The sequence below is a fragment of the Populus euphratica genome, unplaced genomic scaffold, assembly GCF_000495115.2.
Source record: "Populus euphratica unplaced genomic scaffold, PopEup_1.0 scaffold36.1, whole genome shotgun sequence".
Classification (NCBI taxonomy): domain Eukaryota; kingdom Viridiplantae; phylum Streptophyta; class Magnoliopsida; order Malpighiales; family Salicaceae; genus Populus; species Populus euphratica.
Genome location: NW_011499908.1, coordinates 849,983 through 874,686, shown reverse-complemented (window position 1 = coordinate 874,686; position 24,704 = coordinate 849,983). Strand labels below are relative to the sequence as shown.

General features: G+C 34.0%; 3 protein-coding genes across 3 annotated transcripts; all 3 read right to left on the bottom strand.

The window, feature by feature from the left end:
* Window positions 1-3,155: 3,155 nt before the first annotated feature.
* On the bottom strand, window positions 3,156-5,917 carry LOC105133646 (uncharacterized). Its single transcript, XM_011037727.1, has 3 exons — window positions 5,190-5,917; window positions 4,670-5,038; window positions 3,156-3,935 (listed from the first exon to the last, which is right to left on the bottom strand). Exons 1-3 carry the CDS (start codon window positions 5,472-5,474, stop codon window positions 3,300-3,302), a joined length of 1,290 nt encoding a protein of 429 aa, XP_011036029.1. The 5' UTR covers window positions 5,475-5,917; the 3' UTR covers window positions 3,156-3,299.
* A 5,822-nt stretch (window positions 5,918-11,739) lies between these two features.
* LOC105133645 (E3 ubiquitin-protein ligase MARCH8-like) lies at window positions 11,740-14,809 on the bottom strand. The gene is made up of 2 exons (XM_011037726.1): window positions 13,879-14,809; window positions 11,740-12,410 (listed from the first exon to the last, which is right to left on the bottom strand). Exons 1-2 carry the CDS (start codon window positions 14,259-14,261, stop codon window positions 12,179-12,181), a joined length of 615 nt encoding a protein of 204 aa, XP_011036028.1. The 5' UTR covers window positions 14,262-14,809; the 3' UTR covers window positions 11,740-12,178.
* Window positions 14,810-19,422: 4,613 nt separating this feature from the next.
* Window positions 19,423-24,282, bottom strand: LOC105133644 (transcription factor MYB76-like). Its single transcript, XM_011037725.1, has 2 exons — window positions 23,837-24,282; window positions 19,423-20,612 (listed from the first exon to the last, which is right to left on the bottom strand). Exons 1-2 carry the CDS (start codon window positions 24,162-24,164, stop codon window positions 19,702-19,704), a joined length of 1,239 nt encoding a protein of 412 aa, XP_011036027.1. The 5' UTR covers window positions 24,165-24,282; the 3' UTR covers window positions 19,423-19,701.
* Window positions 24,283-24,704: the final 422 nt, after the last annotated feature.

Below are 24,704 nucleotides of genomic sequence, written 5' to 3'. Positions count from 1 at the left end.
TTTTTATTCCTTTGATTTATATACCGAGATGTTGCAAATTTTCCATGGAAGAGTGTCAAGGATTTTTGCAGTGATACAGCCTAGCCAAACAATAATAATTACTAGTCCAACATAGTTGGTTCCAAGATGGTCAATGTTGAAGAATGAAAAGCTTGCTGAATATTTATTTGAGTTTAGACTAGCTTTGTATGCATGTTTACTATAAAATCATGTTATTTGAGGAATTGTGGTGGAACGCTGATAGCATTCTTTAGGTGAGCGATTCCCTAAACAACCATTAAAGAAGCCATGATTCCTTCTCAAGTGAGTGAATCTTTGAGTGTTAAATTATCCCTTTCTTATGCTATCATTACATTTTTCATTCCATCCCATTTCTTGATAGCATCATGCAGGTTTTCTTGAATTATATGATTATTTATTCGAAGGAAACCTCATGATATGATTGTCCTCATTTGAAGCCAAATGATTTTATTTGACGAGAGTAACAAACCCCTGCATTTATGAGCTAATGACACCTGGTATTGTATAAATAAATCAAAGAGTAGATCAGAGGTATCCAGGTGAATTAACAAGTTACATGGAGAGCCTAAAAGAATCTCATATGCCACAAAGGGTGGGCGTCGGCCGCTCGCTTATTCGCTTTCCATTACCACTACAACGTCACATAAAACCCATGCTCAGCTTGCAAACGTCCTGTATTCTAAAGGGTTGTCCATCATCATAATCCACACTTCAACTCTTCACATGCTTGGTACTTCCCTCATTTCACCTTCTACTCGATTCCTGATGGCTTCTTGGAACATAAGGCTTGGCAGATGTCATGCATTTTGTGACACTCCTCAGTATCAACCGTGTTAAACCATTTAGTGATAGTTTGACTAGGTTATTATTCGACTTTGAGAACGAGCCAATTGCTTGCTTTAATCTCAGATGCCAACTGGCACTTCACTGAAGCTGTTGCTGATGGCATTAAACTTCAAAGGGTTGTGCTACGAACCAGTGACATTTTCCTTGTTTTTGCTGCTCTGCCACTTCAGCGAGAAAAGGGTTCTTTTAGTATCAAAGGGGCGTGCATACTATTCACAGCTTTGTTATGTGTCTGTGCATAGTATTCCTAGTCAATGAAGTCCTATGGTATGATAACTGAAAAGAAATATGTGATAAGCTGAGAAAGATGCTAAAAAGCAATACTAGAATATTAGTTTATTGAAATCCATTCAAAAGCAATTCTTGTCCAGTACCAATCATGCATCTGCCGTAAAACTTTTTGCATATACATTTTCCTAGGTTTTCTTGAACACAGTGAAACACAAAATTGCAGTTTTTGGGCCAGAATGCAATCGTCCTTGTCCACTCTCTTTTCTTTTGTTTTAATTCGAGCATTGTCGGCAATGGTGATGCTCCAAATTGTGTCTGTTCTGCGGATAGATATTTATATGCCGCATTAAGTGATTTAAGGAAGCAAAACATTGCCAGAATGGGGTTCGATTGTGCTTATGTTAGTATTTTTCATATAAGCCCCAGTAATCTTGTGTAGTTTTTGGGTGCGAACTTGAAGCTAAAAAATGTGAGACTACCCTAATTTTGTTTTTTTGAGGGCATCTTATATATTTTGCACAGCTAAATTCCAACAAGCTAGCAATCTTTTCTGATCTGCTTCCTAATGCTATTGTTAGTTACCTAAAGCAACAGGTACCTCAACCAGCTATCAGCCATCCGTGTCTGAATTTCTAAGTTGTAAACCCTAAGATCCTGCTGTAGATACAATGGAAAAAGTTGTCAAGAGAGGCTAAGTTTAGATGAAATGCTAGTCGTATTTGAATTGCAGCAGGCAGGGTTATAAGCTGGTACGAGTAGATGTGATAAATTTTATACTTGGCTCTCTATCTCATCTGTGTTCTTTCATGCTCTGTTTACCAATATTTTCCCAAATCATACTTTTAGAATTACTTTCTATATAGTGGCATCGTATTAACTCTCTCTGCATAAATCCACTAGAGAACTGTATAATAGCATTAGGAATAGTTTATGTTCCCAAATCATATTTGAATTGCAGCAGGCAGGGTCCATTTCACAAGCACTTGCCAGCCTCCAAAAATTAACTCTACCCGAATAGTTTATATAAATGGTTACCTCTTCTCTAAATAGCATCCACGCGATAGTAAAAAAAGCTCCATTTAGAAGAACTCTCTCTTCCCCACCACTCGCATCTAGCAGAAGAACAAAAACTACAGCGAGAAAAGGCAAGCTTCTTGTAGACCCTTTTACTTTCTTAATCAAGGATTAGAAATGGCTTTGAGTCTGTTAGGTGGTGGTGGAAGGGGCGACGTCTTTGACCCTTTTTCACTAGATATCTGGGATCATTTTTTAAATCTAATTTTTTTAATGTCCACTGATATTAAATATTATATTTAACTCAATAATATATATAAAAATTTGGGATTTTAAATTAGCAAACAGAATATCTCGAAATAAATCAATTAACTCATTCATTTAAAAAATATCATCTTTCCCAGTTACTTACTGTGCCATTATCATCTTTAACAAGTTAAATACAACTCTTAGGATTGGTTTTTGCAGCATCTTCTCATGTGTGTGAATATTATTAGATATATAAATATTAATGCATATATAAGCCCACAACTTTAAAACTTGGTGATATAAAGCATCTCCTAGAAAACTAGTTTAGGGGTTCCTTGGCATGGATAACACATGGGTCCTGCAGTTTGTATAATCAAATGGATAGTTGAGATTTTATTTTTCCTTCAAAAGCAGAAAAACTCAACAACACCCTCGATGATGTGGATAGTTGTACGATGAAGTTCTGTAATTTGCACCCACTGTTCTCTTAGCTCACCGAACCTTCAATTTTATTTTGTTTTGATCAAATGAAAATGATACTGTTTTTTATCACGGTGAAGAGGGTCTAATGAGATGACATAAAACCACAAAAAAAAAAAAATCCCAAGGATTGCTTAGGGTTTTGTTTGATCAATTCAATGTAAAAGTAAGTTTTCAGGGTATAACATTGAAGATTGTTGGATTTTCTCCTGAGATGAGATTTTATAAGTTGAATCTTAATTTAAGAACAAAAGTTTTGATTATAAAATTAGCAGTTGGAGAAAGCCCTAAAAAGTCAAACAATATACAATTAATGGAGAACGGAAAATTGCTTAGCTCTACCGTTACCCGTTCCTCTGTAGCCAGTTGATCAAGCAAAGAGAAGAAAAAAAAAATACAAAATTAAAGTGCATATAGCTGGATTGGTATATTTACACGGAAAGAACAAAAATCTACAGCTATTCGCGATCCTCATCTTCATCGTAAATTCCATCCGAGTCATCAACATCATCGATAGCAACAACCTTAGATACACTAATCCTAGAAGAAGCTGATCGAATCTTGAAAGGTAATCTTGCACTGTTGCTAATCGCAGCATTATCACACCCTTCTTCCTCTTTCTTCAAATCACTAGGTGGCAAAAAGCAATCCATGGACAATCCTTTTATGTTAAAATCAACCTCTTCAATGGCCCAAATCTCCTCCATTCTAGTCCTTGAATGGCTTTCTGAGGTCTCACCGAACCTGAACAACGAGACCGAAGTTCTGCCCTTGTATGCTATGTTAATCCCATCTATGGTTCGGTAGTCTTGAATTGATGACTCCATTGTGGTCTCCCAAAAAATGCTGTCATTGCCTGAGGCTTTAATTCTTAGAAGGTGGGAGTCTTCTAATTGAACCAACAAACCCGTTCTTTGGCTGAAGTAGCCCCATAATGTGTGCCTAATTATTTCTACATTGCTAGTGCTCCTTGCTCTTAGCGACGAGGGCTCAGCTTCTAGTTTTAGCACGAAACAATCCTCATTGTTGATTGTTTTCTCGCCAGTGCAAACAGAATTGGAGAATAAGTTGGCCGTAGACTTTGGATCAAGACCCTGTTCATTATCAATTAAAATATGAGAATCTGTAAATGTATTATGGAAGGTCATGCTCATAGAACTGAAGGAACAAAAGGCAACATGTTCATTTCATCATTAATAAAAAAGAAAGAAAGATGTTCTGAGTATAAAAATTGCGAGATTCAATGAAAAAAAAAAAAAGAGGCAAGATGATTGTTTAAAAAAGATTGAGTTCCATTAATGGGCTTATGGCCTGTCAGTTTCTTACTGGGCTCCTTTGAAAAACAACAGAGTTTGTTTTACCCATCTAGAATTTGGGCCTCGATTATCTAAAAGTTGGCTGTAAATGATTTTTCTTGATTATTAGAAACTATTTTACTTGAGACTTTTTTTCCCCTCAAAATTTAGTGGCCAAAGCGGAAAACACCAGCCCTGATAATTGAGAAATTTGGTAGGCTAGGTCCCACGGTAAAGTCAAAAAATAAAAATCATGCCTTGGCCCTTTCTCTTCTTTTAGAAAAACAAAATGAAATGGAACTCAAGTGGAAAATTGATGAATTGATGTGAACATAAAATTCATGCGCCGGCCCTTTTCTTCTTCTGAAAAGTCCCAAAAGATTAGAAGCTGGATAGCTGTAACCGTAGCATCCAGCAATACTAACAGTCAGGAAAAGCCAATTAAGAAGTACAGAGCCATGAAAATCAGTTAATGAAATCCTAAGCACTCATAAGGATGTCAGATATTAACCATTAGATTCGTGGGTTTTTACCTGGAGAAAACGTCTAAGAGGCCTAGGTGGGCCTCTAGATGCATGAGAGTGGTGCCATGGCGTTTGTCTCCAAGCCACCTTACCATCGCTGCCAGCACTAATTTTGCACCCAGAAACCACTAATTCCAAGCACCATAAATCAGGTCTTTTTTTCCATAGAACAAACCCTCCCATTTCTCCACCTCCATGTTTCTGATTCTTAACTTTCAGCGTCTTATTGTTGTTCAAACTCCCTTCGCCTGCACAAAATTCTGATGCTACCATTTTCACTTTCCCCATTGCATACATACTGTCCACTGAATTCAGAGCTCTCTCCCCTCCCACTGCTGCTATGTATTGTTGCACTATGTATTTTGCCATTGATGACTCCTGTACAACAAATATATCTAGAGATTAACAAAAAAAAAAAAACTCAATATACTTTAACAATCAACAACCAAAAAAAAAAAAAAAAACTCTTCGACAAGACCAGACGTTTGATTCTGAGAAATAATCATTAGAAATAATTAACCGGTCTTACAATAGGGTGGTCTTTGATGTTACGGTTGATGAACTGGTGATCACAGAGGATGGGAAGTGGGATCAATGGAGCACCAACAACACCAAGCAAGAGTTGAATCTCGGTGTTTTTGGCTCCAAACAGAGTTGTCACGGACCTTTCGTTGTGTGGTCTCATCCAGGCTTTAATGTTTTGCCACGACCTATTACCATGCTTGTTAGAAGCAAACATTTCTTCAGGGATTGGAACCTCGAGAACAGTATCGAGCCCATCTTCACGATCAAAATTAGGACAAAGCTTCCTCATATTAGAGAAAAGGAGAAAGTAATTCGTAGCCTTTGATTAGTTTTGGCACAAAAATATTGATGAGAGGGTTATGGGGTTTTGCTTTAGCTTTAGAGTTTTTTGAGTACTAAAGAAAGAGAGACTTGGATTGAAAGGGAGGGTGTTCTGTGTTCAAGAGAGTACTGTATGTGCAGCTAGTGAACATCACCAACCGACCATTGGCCGCTACTAACGTGGTGCTCTTTGTCTCAGTCGTGGCTGCACGCTCTCCCTCTCTGTCTTGATAGACTTTGTTTACTGGTGTATTCTATGGAGTGATTGTATTATATTAATGGAGATCAAATTTGTCCAAGGCATAAGGCCTCGGGGCGGATATGTGAAAAATTCAAGGGTTTGGTGGATTGGATATCACTTGTTTCTTTTTGCTAGCTATTTCTTCCCAACGACTTCTGTTTTGATTTTTAGCAATCTAGTTTGAAATTTCTAAAAGATATACGGTGTTGATGTTGCATAATTGTCGCTTTAATTGAATTATAGGCTGTCTCTAGACATTACAGTTTCTACACGATAGAAAGTCTTCAAGGAGCTCTGCATTTCTCCTCAAGTTCATTAATATTATCGCCGTCTAAGTTCTCATTGCGTAAGTGATATTCTGTTTATTAGGATTGAAAGGTCAGCTTTATTTTTTTCAAAACTACTATAGCGATTTTATGAAGGGTTGGATTTTGATATCTGGATCAATTTGACAGTCATTAATTAATGGAACTCAAATCTTAACAAAATGGATAGAATATAGATACAGCTATATATACTTATCTTTATATATTATTTAGGATCTTTATAACTCTTTGATTTAGACAGATACCAAATTAAGCAGGTTCTGTTTGATTATTCTAATTTAGCGGCTAATTAACGACTTACAATTTTTTTTAAAAAAAAAAAAAACAGAGAGAGAGAGATTAAAGTGCACGTAGACCAACAGATTGCTTATCTTCCATGTCTCGGCTTTAACTAAATAGAAAGGAAAAGAGAGGTACTGTACATAGAACTCTTGATCGGCATATAATAATTCATAAAAGGCACTTTAATTATAAAAGGGAAAAGCAGAAAGCAAATTAATGGCTCCATCTCGAGATTATGAATACTTTGCTGCCTTGGTAAGCAGTTAAGTGGATAAGAATCGGTGTGAAGTTGATTAATTAAAAGTAAAATGTCATGCCCAGTGCCGGAGCATGCGGCCGACATTTTAATTCAAATCGAAAGACATGTTTGTTCGGAGCACAAACAAATCAGTCTTCAACTGTGTCGCGTTTGCCATGCCGTCTTAGCTGGTTTCTGGATTTTGTTGTGGATGAACTGAATTGCAATAAATGGCGTGATATTTTATCTAACTGGACCGAGACAGTAGGAATATATTTAGATTCTCATTGGAGGATCCAAAGATTGAGAGCTTAAAAAATGTCTGCAATTATGTTGTGCACGTTGCTGTTAAATTTAATATGCTGCTTCATTTATGGAGGATTGCCTTTGATACGCAAAGGTGGCAACCAGGTAACGAAGTTACAAAACATTCTATCGATCACACAGTTTAATGAACAAGATTCGTAATTCTTAATAGCTGGACTTTAATTATCCTAAAAACCTATCTAAATATCTTATTTTACTTTTTATTTGCAGGTGAATAATATTCTTTTGGGCCCTACGTTCGATGTGGTAAGCAATCATGTACGGTAACATTTCTTTGTGCAGCCCAGTTATTCTTTTCAGTTTGTTTTTAATATTTTTAGATGATTTTAATATATTAATATTAAAAAATAGAATTTAAAAAATTAAAAATATATTATTTTAATATATTTGTAATAATATAATATAGTGTGCTGTTCCCCGTGTATGGACAAATCTAGCACGTCTTCCCATATACTGTCAATTTCCCTTCTTCTTTTTGTTTTGTACGCTAGATCTTAACCCTAACAATCTATATATATATATATATATTCTTAATTTTAAGGCAGGGCAATTCGGGATTCCAAAAGTTAGCTAGAGAAACATTCATAATCACCCGAAGCTTTCCCAGAAAATCGTAAATTTCAAAAAAGATTTTAGTTCATATAATTGAATAAGCCTGTCCTCATGGCTATAAATATTTCCCTGGTACCTTTAATGGGAACATGTGCAGTGGGGCCATAAGATGGCCTGTACATATTCCGACATTACATGACCACTTCGGTCTGTACCGGTCAAATTCCGAATTAGATTGATCGAAACTGCACTTGCACGACAGATAAGACGAAAACAAACAAACAAACAAGTGCAATCATTTTGTATGGTATAGAAATAGCATCACAGTTCTTTCGTCAAATGCCATTCATATTTCTTTGATAAAAAAAAGAAATTCATAATTTCCTCTGCCAGAGAAAGGAACGGCGTTCACGAGCGTAGCACGCGCCTCCATTGGCATAGCCTTTTATTAAAAAATTACCAAAAGTGCAATAACAGCTAGTGAAGCATCCTATGAAGAAATTGCGAGTGATTGATTACCCAGGGTGATAAAAAAAACTCAAAAAACAGATTGAATAAAGTAAACAAAAACAAATTAATTAAAAAAAGAACTGTTATAAATAAATGGAATAAACCAATTAAAAAAGAAACAAAACCGGTTTGATTTTGATTTTAATAGGTTAAAATTAATTGAATCAGACCGACCGGTTGAAAAAAGAAAACCAGCGATACAAATATTGAAACTGTTCTTCTAACCCTAATGAAAGCAAACGACGCCCCCCCTCCCCCACTCTGTCTCTCCTTCTTTCTTTGTAAGTCATTGTGCTTCTCGCCTGTCACTCCTGCGGTGTCTTACCTGTTCATTGAGCTTGCAGGATGTTCAATGAGCCATGGGGATTAGTCGTGGTGTACGTAAGCTGGCCCGAACACCCCATATAAATCAAAAAAAAAAAAAAGATAGCGACTGCGTTCCAGTTAAGTCAAAGGGTCTATAAACTCACTGTGTGCGCAGAAGCTATAACAGGAGAAATCCCATTCGCCACTGTCCGAGATTTTATCCTTCGTTCACTTTCTGATTTATATTTTTTTGTTGTGAGATCTGGTGGATATTTTGAATCATTTTGAATTTGATTTATAGGAGATGGAAGATACTGTGTCGTTTTTGTTTCGAGTTCAACAAACTTATAAGCTGTCGTGTTTAAGCTGTAGCTGTATAAACTGACTTTAATTGAACCAAAATGGATCGGATTGTACTGATTTTAATTTTAATTTTTTTTAAAAAATATTATTTTACTTGTTTTTAAAAATAAAAACCTAATTTAACCGAAAATATTCATCCCATGCTTTTACTAGTGAGAGCAAGTTCTAAATTTTGACAATATAACTATAATTAATTAAATATTGCACAAATTAAAACAGTAAAAATAAATAATAATATAAAGAAGTAATAAGCTCCCCGCATCTAGCTAGCTGTGTGCGTTTCAATGGTTTTTATTTTTGTGTTTTAAAAATATTTAAAAAAATTAAATTTTTTTATTTTTTTGCTTAAAATTAATATATTTTTTAATTTTTTTAAATTATTTTGATAAAATAGTGTTAAAAATAATTTCTAAAAAATAAAAAAATTATTTTAATATATTTTTAAATAAAAAATACTTTAAAAATAATTATAATTATAATTTAAAATGCTAATTATAGTTTGTTTGTAGCAGGGGCTGGTACGTTGACCTGACCTGACCACCCCATCCATTGATCGCTGATTAAACTTGCAATGCTCATCTTCCCCCCTCCTGTTACATGACACGGTTAGATAGGGCTAAATTAGTGTGTTTGGTGTTGTTATAACTTTCATAATTATGATTTTAAAAAAATATTTTATAAAATAAAATTTTAATTAAGGTGGGTATGATATTCATGTATATTTAATTAAAATTATAGTTAAAATTAAAATTAAATAAAAAATAATTTAATATATTTGGTTAATAATATTTTTAAAATTAAGGTTATAAAATAAGTGTGTGTATGTGTATTGATGGTTTTAAATTTATATACTGTAGAATTAATTACTACTATTATATCATGAAATAAATAATATTTTATATAAAATATTTTTTATTATTTCATTAAAGTTTTTATAATTTTACTATGTATCAAATTCATCCGATAAGAATTACAGTTTTTATAATTTTTTAAGCATATAATAAAATTAAATAAAATATTATTAGATATAAAATTAAATATTACAATATCAGTGAATTTAATTCATTCTATACTATTTTTTTTTAAATATTAGTTATATTATAATACGAGTGAATTTAGCTTATTCTAAATTAGTTAAAAAAATATATTGAAAAAAATTATTCACATAAATAATATAATTCACTCATAAACAGTGAATTCAGCTCATTCTAAACTAATTAAAAAAAATACTAAAAAAAATTATTCACGTAAATAATATAATTCACTCATGAACAGTGTAATAAATTGTATTGTTTATTATTTTAAGTGAACAATACAAATAAATTACATTATTAGAAGAAAAATGTTTTAAAACTGCTTTGATAAAACTATGTTTCAAACATGAATTATAATAGACTCATAAAAAATAAATTATATTTTTTATATAACCAAATATTTTTTTTGTGATGGTTACTTAAAACACAAAAATAACAACACAAACAAACAAACTTTAATTTAAATATTTTTTTTCTCATATGTTCATAACAGCGGTGTAAATAGGTCATATAACACATTCATCAAATAGGTATTGTCAGGTGTTTGAATTCATAATTTCGTGAATCTGGGTTTTGATTTGAAAAGATTGTTTTTTCAAAAAAAAACAGAGAGATGAGACATGAAATTTATGAGTTCAGCTCTTGACTCCAGGCTATCAGTATTCAGTATTGTCTCTTGATAGAGGGATTGGCCTTTTAGAAATATTGCAGTGTATTTGAACAAGTTGTCAAATAATGAGTTTTGATCTAAAAATACATTTGACTTGTAACTCTTGAAAAGACACAGTATTTCTGAGGTTTTTAGTCCTAACTCGTCTCGGATGTCATGTCATATCATCACTAGCAGAAGAGACAACGTGTTCTTTCAAGGGCCAACCCAACAGCTACATGTGTTAATAAGGACAGAAAGGAGCACCCTCTGGACATCAGCCTGCACAAAGCTTATGATCACCGAATTGAAATGAATCGGTGGAGATTTGTGGATGTGTGATTATAATTATTTTTAAAAAAAAAAATTATTTTAAAAATTATTTTTAATATATATATCAAAATATCTGAAAACATTAAAAAAATCTTAATTTGACCCAAAGAAAAAAAAATAATTTTTTTAAAAAATATTTTTAAAATATAAAAAAGCCTCAAGTTCACAGGTTTTTTTTAACAATATTGTTATTTTGAAAAAAGAAAAATGAAAAAGTAGCCCTCTGTTTACTTGCATGAAGCCGAAACTCGGAAGAGAGAACGGAAAGCAGGTTAGCAGGTGTGTGCGGGCACGGCATATACCTATGCTACGGAAATGGAACACGGCAGCCGAGCCAATCTATCCAGGCCCAACATTAAGCGTTACACACCCGGCCCAAACTATTAGTGTACAATTATTAATGTGATGAAGAATGTTTTTGTAAAATATATTTTTAATTTAAAAAATACGTTAAAATCGTTTAAAAATACTTAAAAAATATCAATTCAAAATACATTTATTTATGAAATTACAGTGCATTTTTTTTTAAAATAAATTATTTTAATACATTTTCAGTAATAAAAACACTTTAAAAATTAACAACTACTATAATAATACCCGAAAAACATTTTAAAATATACTTCAAAAAAACAAAATAACTACTTTAATCATTCCAGGATCCGAGATCATCTCAAATATTGCTTCTTGGCTAATTGCCAGCCCTCTTGGCACGCCTATTGTTAGATAGATCCCTTAATTTTCTGTTTTTTTTTTTGTTTTTTTCCCTTGTCGAGGAATGGGGTGACACAGCACAGCACAGCAATCCCTTCTTTTTGCGAATTCTCTGTGTTTTTTAGTAAGAGTGACGCCCGACCAGGGGGCCCTGACTCATGATACATGTAGATGGATCGAGTAGAAAAAAGGCTGTCAAGCACAATTAGTTTATTCTAACGAATCCACCGCATGAAAAATGTATAGGCCTCATTGGACCTTTCCAATCCTTTCCAGAATGGAGGAATCCCATGGGGCCCCCCTCGCCATGGCCCTAGCATCATCCAGCCCCATAATTATAAATAGATATAAGAAATTGAGATGGCACAAGAAACCTCCAAATGATGCTAAAAAGCAGATCTCGATGCGTTGTTTACAGCTGACATAACTTGAATGGTGCGGCTACAAAGTTTTTCCATCCAAGATGGATTGACAGACAGAAAGCAGAGAAAGTTGAGAGGATGTGCTGAGAACACTAGCATCGTAATATAAATGCTGAAAGAAAATCAAACTCACAACATTGGATGGTGCTATCCTTGATTCTGTGAATACAATCGACAATAATACAACCTAAATCACAGTGTTCATTCAAGCTCTATTACTACTATCGACAGCAAGCAGATAAGGGAATCGCTAACTTTATGGGAAAACAGAACGTACAATGGGTACAGGTTGGTACCTGCGGCAGAGCTCAGACCATGATGCTCGTCTCCTTCTCTTCCATCGTCAAATCCAGGAGACAAGAAAGACCCCTTACAAGATTAAGAGGGTACATTGAAGTGAAACAGCCAGGAGATTACAAAGGCAAAGACCATACATGCTAGGAGGAAATTCAAGAACCGGTGGCCCTGCCAGAAGTTTCGTGTATCTGCGGGTTGAACGGATGGTGCTGCTGTCACGGCAACATCACTGGCCTGGTTCCACTGCTCTGCCGACCCAGTTTCATTTGCACCAGCAACATTTCGTGCAATTGATCCACAAATCTCACAGGTTCTGCAATCAGATTTTTTAAAGAAATATCACCAAAACAATTGATCTTAAATTGTAACCAACACAATTCACATGGTTTATGTGGATACTATGACAATCTATCTAAACCCAAATCAATACAATTTTAGGAAGGAATACATTCCATAAGGTAAACACAAGATAAAGACAGGAAATAGCTATTGGCAATGTTACCGTCCATTAACACTTCTAACCTGTCATTCTCAAAGCAAATACAGAAGCATGATGTAGATGATCTCTCATGTTGAAAATGCTATGCACTCGATAGAACACATGATTACTCATACAAAGGCATGAGTTCATGGAGAATAATTTCCATTTTGTGTAGGAAAAGAACGAGAAGATGAAATACCAATCAAAATAAGCCCGTGTCAGTTGTCATTCTGAATTTATTGACATAGAAGCTACAGACTCTCATCCAATCCATGGCCAAACCAAGACAGATACTAAGACTATACCAGCAAAGTAGAGATCGATCTATATAATATTTAAATTTTAGGTCTTTTAGAAATTCTAAAGTCATTCTAAGAGTTTTTTATCTTCAAATGAAAAAAGAAAAAAAATTCAATCATATAAGTTCTCAATCCATTGAATACAATCTTTTATAATTTCTCCACAAACCTATATAATGTGTAATATACTTAAATTATATGCCCTTGCATTCTAAGAGTTTTCATCCTCCAAAATTACAATTCTAGAAAATAAAGAAAGAATACTACCATATAATGATGAGCACAACAATTTTTACAAGGGAAGACTGTATTATGAGCTAACAACTTTCAAGAAATTAGTAGAGATAATTTTCTAAATAAACACGGTTATGAATAATCATTGTAAATAATCTCACTAAAAACAACCTCCAGACAATTTCATGAAATTTAATACACTATTTTGTTTAACATATTTATATATAATATTAAATATTTCTTAAATGATTATATGTTTATTCTAAATTACGTCCCCATTAACATGTTCCTAGCATCGAGCTCGGCGATTCTCGCCGGTGTTTTCACCAAATATTCCCTCAAGGCTTGTGTATTCACAAAAAAAATTGGCACGTATCTCCACCGATAGATTCCAAAAGCACCAACTTTAGGCAAATGACCATCTGAAACAAGATTTGAACCCATATATGACACCCATTTAGTAATCCCATCGTTGTCTTAGTTGACTAACAAGTTGTAGAAACCCCTGACAAACTAGTAATGCCATGATCAAGACCTTAACATTTCATCATAATTATTTACCTGGAAAAAAAGACTAAAAAATCCCAAGAATCAACAAATAGGCATCTCCATACACTTGTCAAAAATCATTTGCAGGACTACATTTTACTATATTTTTTGTAGTGTGGCATTAAGAGCACAACATCTAAACTGAGAAATGCTAAGAACCAAAAGATATGGAGAAACACATCAAAAAGATCAGTTTTGTACTTTCTTTATCTACTTACTTGTTTCCCTTAATTTTGAACCAAGCCTCTGCACATTGCTTATGAGCAGCAGCCAAATCATTCTTGCAAGAACAACCCAGTTCAATAGGCACTCCACCCTCCAGACTCCCTGCATCCAAGCTCAAATGACAAATCCTGCAGTCCCTCTCATCTTTAGCCAAATGTAACTTTATCTCTGGTGCCCCATATTCCAGATCCACCTCTGACACAGAAGATCCACTCTCCTTCACAATCTCACTGCAAGAACCAGACTGGCCTGAAGACCTTCTTTGCCCTTCATCGTCTGACTGCTGGTGGTGGTGGTTGTGACTACTTTCATTTAGAACATCAACATCATCATCATCAACAACAACAACAACATGGGGTTTTTGTAAAGTTTCCATTTTTAAAACCCAGTTGGCGAATCTTCATGTAATGGCTTGGTGAGGCAGAGATCATCAATGCCTGCCAGAGGTAAAGAAGAGCTCTATTTAAGCTCCAAAACCTCTGGTACGCAAAGACAAATGGGTGAATAATTCCCAAGACTTTTTCAACAACTTGGCACTGGACAGTCTGAGGTACTATCTATCTGTCACCCCCATCTCGTGCGTGTCAGTCAGTTTTGAACCGAACCTGTAGTAAAGAGAAAGAGAGTACAGGGAATGCTATTGGAAGATTTTTGCTAGCTTCTCTTTTTTAATATTGTGATCTTGTGTTTGTGTGCTTTCATTGTTTATCTGCATGACTGGCAGAGTTGGTGCAGAGAACAACATGGGGAGCTAAAATGGCTTAGAGGAGAGAAATTAGAAAGGCAAGAAGGGATTTAGAAGATGGTTTGATGTTGAAGTGACCTATCAAAAACTGTTATTTTTCCTCAGGCAGCATGGGCTAATGTAGGTGTCAAAAGAAGATTTCAGTTGTCCTCTTTGGTGCTTTTATCTGATTGGCGTTGAAATATGCCTCGGGAACCTGTACACACTCTGATTTTGATGAGGTGTGTCTGCTTTAAGCTCTCAAGATGTCAATATTGCCCATGCTTTTCTATACAAGTCATGATGCGATAAGGGTAGTGCGGACTTCCCAGGTATCATGTGCTCTTATATGACTGTCTTGTCTTTTATGAAAAGGAGAGTTCTGCAGATCAGCTGCTATGCCATGATTGTAAATGATGTTTTCGCCATTTTTGATACCTGACGTAATTATCCACTGTCTTAAGTTTACTATTTGGTCAAATGTGGTATAGTGGAGGAGGCTGCCAGTGGAGCTGTTGAGGATTAGATTAAGACATTGTAGGGTATAGCGGTAAAAATTATATTTTTTTTATTGTTGTAGTTTGCTGATATAAAAAAATAATTTTTTTAAAAAATAAAAAATAAAAAATATTTTTATTTTTTTGATATATTGATATCAAAAAATAATTTTAAAAATAATAAAAAATAATTTTTTAATAATTTTTTTAAATAAAAATACTTTAAATCACGGCTACTATTCTATTTCTAAATATCTCATAATTTATTGCACATAAAGACATGCAAATAATTTTGTGAATTTTTTAAAAATTTTTAATTTGATTTCAAACTTTTATTTTATATAATAAAACTCTTCTTAACTCAAATTATAACTTAAATTGCATATGATTTTTTAGAGAGAGTTGAATTAAAATATAGAAAATTAAAATGAAAAAAATAGATAAAATAGATGATATCTTTTAAATTGGTTTGCAAAGTTTATTTCAATTCTCTATCCTTTTAGCTATAATGTTTAATTGATCCCTCTAATTATCAAAAATTTAATTTTCATATCAATTTTTTTCATTTTTTTTTGGTGGAGAAAATGGGGGTCGCTCAATTCCAATTTTGAGAGAGAAAGTTATTGATAACGACTATTTCAATCATCAAAATGATCTATTTTTGTATCAAATGGTTTCATATGACAAAAAAGGTTGTGATTATGTGTTGTTTTGTCTTGAAAACACTAACAAAAACATACATGATCTCAAAAATATTTTTAGTTTTGGGTTGTACGACTGTTTTTAGAGGTCATGAATTGGTTCAACAAAATTCTTATAATGCTTTTTATGTTTTTTTATCAAAATGGGTTGAGAATAGATTTTTTGGTGAAAAAACAGCAACCTTATTTTTTCAATCTACTAATTGTCAGATTTTAGGGGACTCGAACGACACATTGTCTTCTTTTTTTTTTTCAAGTAATTGGGGCGTATAACAAGTTATTTGCCCCTTTAACATAATAACAATCATCAAGGCTCCCGCATGGGAGCTTTTTCTCGCTGAGTTGCGCATTTAGCCTAACTTACCAAGCCCAACAATGCCTGGTCTTATATATATATATATATATATATATATTGTGTTTTTTTAATAATTTTTAAATAACTTTTTAATTGATACATCTATTCTTGTGATTGTTTTTTGGTTTTTTTAGCCTTGTTTTAAATAGCAATTATTTTTTATTATATCGGATGTGTTTATGTAATATCTTATATCGGTAGGTGAGAGAGTGACAACTGACCTTATTAAGAATATTGGTTGCCAACTTGTCATATGTGTTTTAGAGTATCAGGCTCAAAAATGAGCTCGTGTCACCATGAACAAAATCATGAAGGTAGTAAAGACCAAAGCGAACAATATATGGCTGGTTGGGTCAGATTGTTACATTTGGTATTACAGTCGACCTTACTGACTATCCGATTGTGTTGACTGGGTCGTCAGGCTTTTTAAAGGGGGTAAATTGTAATACCTCACATCAAGGGGTGAGAGAGTGGTAGCTAGTCTTATCAAGAGTACTAATTGTTAACTTGTCATACGTGTTTTGGGGAGACTGACTCAAAGATTGGCTCACATCACCAGGAACAAAATCGTAATGATGATAAGGCCCAAAGCAAACAATATATCGTCACTAGGAACAAAATCGTAATGATGGTAAGGCCCAAAGCAAACAATATATAATAGGTTAGGTCGAGTTATTATAGTTTAATTTTTTAATATATTAGTATAATTATTTATAATTTTTATATATATTTTATATAAATTAAATATTTAATTTTTATGATATTTTCAATGCATGCAATCATAGTATTTTTTTTATTCAATAAATCTTATATACATATCAATTTCTATTGCAAGTTGATTTTAATAGATAAACTCGTTAAATATAGTCAGGCAATTGATTTCTCTTTTCCCTATTAGATAAATAGTTTTTTCTCATTTTATCATGATCATCTTGCCCTTTTTTTTCCATATAATTCAAATAAAACCAACTTATTTAGTTGGTCAGAGCTATAACACAAGTTATTGAATTTTTTTAAAACACATTTGGGACCCTTAAATATTTTACTAAAAAGATAACATTGACCTACAACGTAGCACGAACACTAGTATATATATTACAAAGACTTTACTATTTTTACAAGCGAAATTATTAAAGGTTTATAAAGAGCTATTTATTCTTTCTACATTTTGAAGCACGATGTAAATACTGAATTATCTCTAAAATAATTTTTTACGAAGCTTGCCTCCAAAGACTTAATTGTAATTTCAAACTAGTTTTTTTTAATGGTTGATATGTTGACCTGGGCGATTTGGTTTCTTAACATTCATTAAGATTATTATCAACAAAAATAAGTTACTAGTGAGTGTTGCTTGCACTTTTAAGTATCGTGTGCGGAGATAACCCATTTTTAAATTTTATTTTTCAAGATTGAAGCACTCTATTACCCTTTTTTATTGATGTTACGTGTGTATTCAGAAGAGTGCTAGTTGGGCTCGTGTGGACTCTTTTCTCTTTTCTTCATGACAACATACAAAGGTGTTCTTTTATTATTTTTTTAATTCAATTTGATTATTATTTTTTTAATTGTTATTTATTTTTATTTTTTAATTAATTTTTATTTTTAATCTCACTCCTCATCAAGTGGTTTTATTTGATCATAATATCAAATTTGGTCATTGTTTTTTAATTGTTCTTTCCTTTTTTTTTGCCTTATAAATTTTTTTTATAATTTTATCCCTTAACATTTGATTTCAAATCATTTTTATATCAAATTTAACCTCATTACTTTTATCACCGTTTGTCCTGGATCTTATTTTATTTTATTTTTAATTTTTTTCATCCCTCAACATTTTATTAATTTAGAATTTTTCTATATTATTTTGTTAGATTTTTCCTTCCATATGAGTCGTCTCGGACTCATAACCAAGGTTACGAGTTTTAAAGGTTAGCACCGGTTGACTTTAATAATTTTCAGGTCATATTTAAAATTAATTTTTTTTTCAATATCTTTCCTTGACATTTGATTTATGAGGAATTGATTTTTTTTTTGTTTTTTCTTTCACTTTTTCTTCGGTGGGTTTATCTCAATCTTGTGTCTAAAGGTTACAGGGTTAGTGAGTTGACTTCGATTAACTCAAGGTTTTTTTTTATTTTTTTTAATGTCATCATTTATCGTTAAGTTGTTTAATAATTAAACTTCATATTAATATTTAATTAACTTTCAATAAATGTCATAAGTTTTTTTTTAAGTGTGGTTTTTTTTAGTTTATTTATTATTGCTGTATTTTTTTTTGTGTAATTTAAATAACCTGAACTTATTAAACTTGATTAAGTTAATAAATCGTATCTTATCTTTTATTAAAATACTTGCATTACCTTAGTATATTTTTCATCGTTACAAAAAAAATAAAATTGGGCTGCCCATGATGCAGTGCGTAACACAATAAAAAAATGATCCCAACCAATTTTTGAGAGATCAGAACCTTGATGTACTTACTATTTATGTGAGAAAATTGAAGCCCAACCCAGTCCTAGTTTTCGAGAAATCCCAAATTAACAGTGTTTGAGAATATAATTAAAATTGTAATTTTAAAAAATTTAAATTTATTTTTTAATTTATTTTATATTTTTTCAAATCATTTTAATGTATTAATATAAAAATAATTTTTTAAAATAAAAAATAATTTTAATATATTTTTTAACAAAATAACACTTTAAATCATAACTTATAGGCAGAAAGATATAAGTTTACTATCATATTTTTATCCAATTTTTTTTTTAATCTAAAGACTCTATTTGTTTTTATATTTTAAAAATATTTTAAAAAATAGATTTTTTTACTATTTTTTCTTTATTTAAAATTAATATTTTTTTAATATTTCAGATTATTTTAATATATTAATATTAAAAATAATTTTAAATAAAAAATACTTTAAAAAATAAACCTCAATACATCATAAGCAAAGAAAAACACTTGCATTGTATTATCAAAACGCACACGTAATATATTGCTAAACGAGGACCCGTACGCCGCAGCTCGTTGAAAAGAAGCATGCGGATTTTTCTTTCCTGTGACGAGTGACGCAGCCACAGAGGAGTTATCCATCGACTTTGCCTAAAAAACGAAGTCTTGCTTGCACAAGTAATTGTTTTAATGGACTAATGTGTGCCACAGGACGAGGAATAGAGCCGAGGAAGAGAGCAAAGCTTTATAACCGGTAACTGTAATGGCCAAGGACCTAAAGATCACGCATAAGAAAGCATCATGGCTGAGAAAGCTTAAGCACCTAATGGCGGATACAATCCAGTTTCATTCTTCTACTGCGTGGAGTCTTGAATGCATTTTTCAGAAACATATTTGTGGCTGTATAAAAAATGACATCATCTCTTCGCCAGGAATGAAGAACCTCCACGTGAAATCATTTCTTAACTTCTATAAAAAGCAAATAATTGATGACAACTGAATTAATTTGACCTATACCATCCTATAATAAAGCAGTGTCGCAAGAGGAAATCAGTAACAGGTTTGGTCTCCACTTCAGCATCCATTGCCAAAGTTCAAGCAGGCATCTGGGTTGATATTGTACCTGCCATTGTGCCCATCAATTTGTTTCTTCCCTCCTCAAAACGCATATGACCATTTCTTAAATTCTGCTCACACATTCCCATTTGTGAGCCAACAGAAGTACCTTGAGACATTCGGTAGCTTGCAGCATTGCTAGGTATCCCAGTGCTGCTATTCTCAAGACCACTCTTGATCCATGCAATATTGTTCAAATCTGTAGCAATTGAGATCAATTCTTGACTTGAGAAAGGAGGGGGCTCCTCATATTCAACAAACTCAGGCCCCAGCAAAGAGCTTGAAGGATGACCCCCGCTCGGGGTTGCACAGCAACCATACCCACATCGTGAAGGAACTATGGGCTCACAATGAACATCTTCAAGGATTTTGCAAGATCCCGAGTCTGGTTTGGGTGTTTGAACCAAACAGCCATGAGTTGGAATTGTTCTTGTAAGCCCAGAACCCAATTTTGGATCATTGAGAGGATTATAAACTTTAAATGCACTAACACGTGCCACAGGACGAGGAAGGGTGGGATTTCCATTTGGTTCCGATGCAAAATTGACCTCATTTGTTTGAGAAATGTTGTCTGTTTGAGCTTTGTCTTCATGCTGGCTGGGTTGATCGTCCATTGTGACATCTCTTACTTCCAGGGGCAAGGATGAATTGACATCACAAACTGAAAGAGTTTCTTCTGACGATGCCCTTGTTCTTTCATTGCTGCCATCTTCCATCACATCACTGGTTCCTGGTTTCAACCTTACCAGATCTGCCCATCGGCGCCTTAGAGTAGAGTTCCAATGATTCTTGATTGAATTATCAGTTCTACCTGGCAAGAGCCTCGCAATTGCTGCCCATTTGTTTCCATGCTTTGCATGAGCTGCAATTATAATGCGATCTTCTTCATCTGTACCAATAGCCAGCATATGAAGGTTAAAATTTGCACATTACACACACAAAAGAAAAAAGGAAATCCAAACTTCACATGAATAATTTACTTCGCAACATGGAACTCGGCAGTGAGTTATCATTGAGCTTGATAATAAACACATGAACAAAGAACATCAAGAGTTCCCAAAATGCCATCACACAGTTATCATCCCACTGACAAAGTTCCTTGGGAGGGCATTTAGAGATTCCTACCATACAATGACACCTGCACCTTTCTGATTGAGCAAGCTTGTAAGCTTTCACCCTTGCAACGAGTTTTGAAAGAAGGACAAGTTGGACAGACCTAAATGTTAGAAATTCAACAATTTTAAGGTTCTCTTTCAAGTCTCTGAGGTTTCAATACGGTTAAACTCAAGTCTTGTTTCTACAACCTACACAATAGTGTTCTTGTGAAGAATACTTTAGTGGGGAATAACAGAGGGACTAAAGTTTCATTGTATGGAAAATCTTAGGTACAACTGTACTGATTAGGAACACAACGATTATTGTGCAACCAACACAAAATTTTAGGGGAATAAGAATAACTTACCATCATTTTAAAAAACTAATAAAAAACTAATCACTTCCAGTTTGGAAAGAGTGTAATTGCAAATGAGAGTTGGGAATTTGCACAATTATCCTTGCATGCATGAAAGCACAATGCAAGAATAGATTGGGTAAAGAAATCTTTCTTCTACCCTAAGGGTTAGCTGAATGTTATTTGTGTTGCCATAGATTAGTATATTCATTCTATCCTTCGAAGTTCAAGCGTCTCACACATGCTGTGAACCTGTGACATCATTGTATGGACACGTCACCTAGGGATCAGCTATTGCCCACCAGAAGCCTGTGAACATGATTGTGCATAGAACTGTCCTGTGGCGTCAATTCAGATCTAACATGGCTAAAGAGCGAATACTAATAAGGAATGTGCTTAGGTAAAATTCTTCTTCAAAATAATCCTGAACTCCTCCAGAAGACTACAACTGATTACCAGGATTATGAACAGTTTCCCGAAGATACAAATTCAAGAATGGATTAGGTAAAGAAATCTTTCTTCTGTCCTAAAGGTTAGCTGAATGTTATTTGTGTTATGTTACCATAGATTAGTATATTCATTATATCCTTTGAAGTTCAAGTGCCTCACGCATGCTGTGAACCTGTGACATCATTGTATAGACACGTCACCTGGGGATCAACTATTGCCCACGAGAAGCATGTGAACATGATTGTGCATAGAAGTGTCCTGTGGCGTCAATTCAGATCTAACATCACTAATCAGCGAATCCTAATAAGAAACGTGCTTAGGTAAAATTCTTCTTCAGAATAATCCTGAACTCCTCCAGACGACTACAATTGATTGCCAGGATTATGAACAGTTTCCCGAAGATACAAATTCAAGAATAGATTAGGTAAAGAAATCTTTCTTCTGTCCTAAAGGTTAGCTGAATGTTATTTGTGTTATGTTACCATAGATTAGTATATTCATTATATCCTTTGAAGTTCAAGTGCCTCACGCATGCTGTGAACCTGTGACATCATCATATAGACACATCACCTGGGGATCAACTATTGCCCACCAGAAGCATGTGAACGTGCTTGTGCATAGAAGTGTCTTGTGTCGTCAATCTGTATCTAACATGGCTAAACAGCAAATACTAATAAGAAACGTGCTTAGGTAAAATTCTTCTTCAGAATAATCCTGAACTCCTCCAGAAGACTACAATTGATTGCCAGGATTATGAACAGTTTCCCCAAGATACAAATTCCAGGCTACATCCTGTGTGGTGCTATCCTATCCTACTCCAGCTAAATTCCCGATTTAATACCAAAATGGCAATCCCATCAAAACCAAACTAGGTCATCTTACTGGTTAAGGCCCTAAGCCCATAACTCACTTCCGAGACCAGACATTACCTAGCCATAATTTGTTTATCTCCTAACATCCTTAATAAGGAAAAACTTAAGCAACATGTCAACATGCAGCAAGACTTTGGAATGAAAAAATAAAGTATAAGAGAAATTGTATTCACCAGAACATCCTGTCACATTATGTTACGTTATTCATATGTAAACTTAACAAATGCAAGTTGTGTAAAACATCATCATCAAGAAATTGGCATCTCCTAGAAATGGGAATACCAAAACTGGAGCTTATTTGAACATATGATTATTTAAAATGTTTTTTACTCTCAGACACCTTGATCGACTTAAAAGTATCCCTTTGCTTTTACCATTGAGCCTTTAAATGACTGGACCATTGCGTTCAAATAATTCACAAACTGAAATCAGGCATCTTTTTCAGGCCATGAACAACAACAGCTGAGAAGAAGCCACAGAAAACAAAACATCACAATTGGTAGGAATGCAAAACAAGTTTAATAAAAAAGAAAACGGACCATCTTTATAATGATTAGGAGAGCAAGAACATAACCATGCCATCACAACTAGTGATCCATGACAAATTCACACTTCACTTGTACACGACTACACTTTTCTAGTTTATCTATTTGGACGACGTATTGACAAATAAAATGGTAGATAGAACAGATGGGCATACTCAACTACCTATGTAAAGCGTGCTTAGCAGAGTTTACAACAGATTTTGAGTGTTCTAACACCTAATAGCACCCGCCATTGCATCAACCTACATGTCCTCAACTTGATTGCCAAGTCGACAATCATTTAACCTATGATAACCCCCCCTCCTCCAACCAAACTTTACCCTCCAAGACCACCACCTTTGAAATCAAACATTAAACTCGAATGCATACAGCCCGATCTCAATGTTCAAAGATATTAGAAACTCAATCTAACAACCCAAAAATAAACAAAATATCCATGCTCGGCATCAGGAATTTTCAAATCCATTCTTTCACACAACAACTGCTATTGAAACAAGCTTAAAATTTACAAATCATTCATAATGTCAAAACCCCTATACAGAATTTATCAATCCACGTGAAAAAAAACAAATTTAAATGGAAAAAAAATAAATAAACAATAGAAACAACTGACAAGTTCGAGTACGGTCCAAATTCCCAACATTTAACAAAAGACTAAAAAAAAATCTACAATCAACATTAAAAGAAAAAAACAGAAAAATCAACAAGAATAAAAATAAAAATCCCCTTAACCCATGAAAAAACAAAAAGAGATAAAGGAAACAGTAAATGGAGTTGTTAGATTTTGGAATTATACCAGTGAAAGGCTTGCGCTTGAGGCAAGGATCAAGCTGATTACACCATCTAAGCCTACAAGATTTCCCAGACCTCCCTGGTATTCCTCGTGCTATCAAACTCCAATTCCTCGCTCCAAACTTACTCACTAGTTGACTCAGTACCGCATCTTCCTCTGGTGACCACGGTCCTTTCACTTTACCATTTGTCCCTCCGCTTCCACCACTTCCGCCACCGAGCTCACCTGACTCAGCTCCACCATCTCCACCTGTCGGCGAATCCATCTGATTCTCTCTCTCCCCTTCTGTTAGTCTCATTGCATCATTGTTGTTTTCAGTTTGATTTTGCATTTTTGCGGTTTCTGTTTTCCTGCGTTTCTCTCCCTGTAAAAAACAAGTTCCTTTTTTGTGTTGTGAAATACCGACCTGCCTAACTGCAAAACGTGAACAGTAAACATTGGGGCTGATGTTTCGGATTCCTTTTTTCCGGTTATGGACAAGGGTTTCCTTCGAATTACTGATATGTCCCACTAAAACGTCGACGTGTCTGCCTTTTAGAGCAGATAAAGTGGCGCCGTTTGGAATTTTCTGTTCGGTAGTGTCTTGACTTTCGTTGACTTGTAGCAGTTGGGTGGAGTAATGGGACTGAAGTGGACCCGGGAGTGACCAGTCTAGTTACGTGTTTGCCCTTTTACTTTTGGTGGACTTGCTGGAGTATCGGCCAGGTTTTATGTGTAAAAAAGTGAATGGTAATGGTGATTTTGGTGAGACCAGATTCTGTTATATGGTAGGCCAGAGGAACCGCCTTGACAATTTGGAGAGTTTTTGAAATATTAGAAAGCAGAAGGTCTGTGACGACTTTGCCCTTGTCTTCCGCTTGATAAGGTAGGT

What these genes read in the sequence shown, in the direction of transcription:
- LOC105133646 (XM_011037727.1), bottom strand. Translation starts at nt 5,474, where the DNA reads ATGAGGAAGCTTTGTCCTAATTTTGATCGTGAAGATGGGCTCGATACT. An exon ending in ACATCAAAGACCACCCTATT is followed by an intron (nt 5,039 to 5,189) that starts GTAAGACCGGTT and finishes TTTGTTGTACAG; the next exon opens with GAGTCATCAATGGCAAAATA. An exon ending in CTCTTAGACGTTTTCTCCAG is followed by an intron (nt 3,936 to 4,669) that starts GTAAAAACCCAC and finishes GATAATGAACAG; the next exon opens with GGTCTTGATCCAAAGTCTAC.
- LOC105133645 (XM_011037726.1), bottom strand. Translation starts at nt 14,261, where the DNA reads ATGGAAACTTTACAAAAACCCCATGTTGTTGTTGTTGTTGATGATGAT. An exon ending in TTCAAAATTAAGGGAAACAA is followed by an intron (nt 12,411 to 13,878) that starts GTAAGTAGATAA and finishes ATCTGATTGCAG; the next exon opens with AACCTGTGAGATTTGTGGAT.
- LOC105133644 (XM_011037725.1), bottom strand. Translation starts at nt 24,164, where the DNA reads ATGCAAAATCAAACTGAAAACAACAATGATGCAATGAGACTAACAGAA. An exon ending in CAAGCGCAAGCCTTTCACTG is followed by an intron (nt 20,613 to 23,836) that starts GTATAATTCCAA and finishes CTATTGGTACAG; the next exon opens with ATGAAGAAGATCGCATTATA.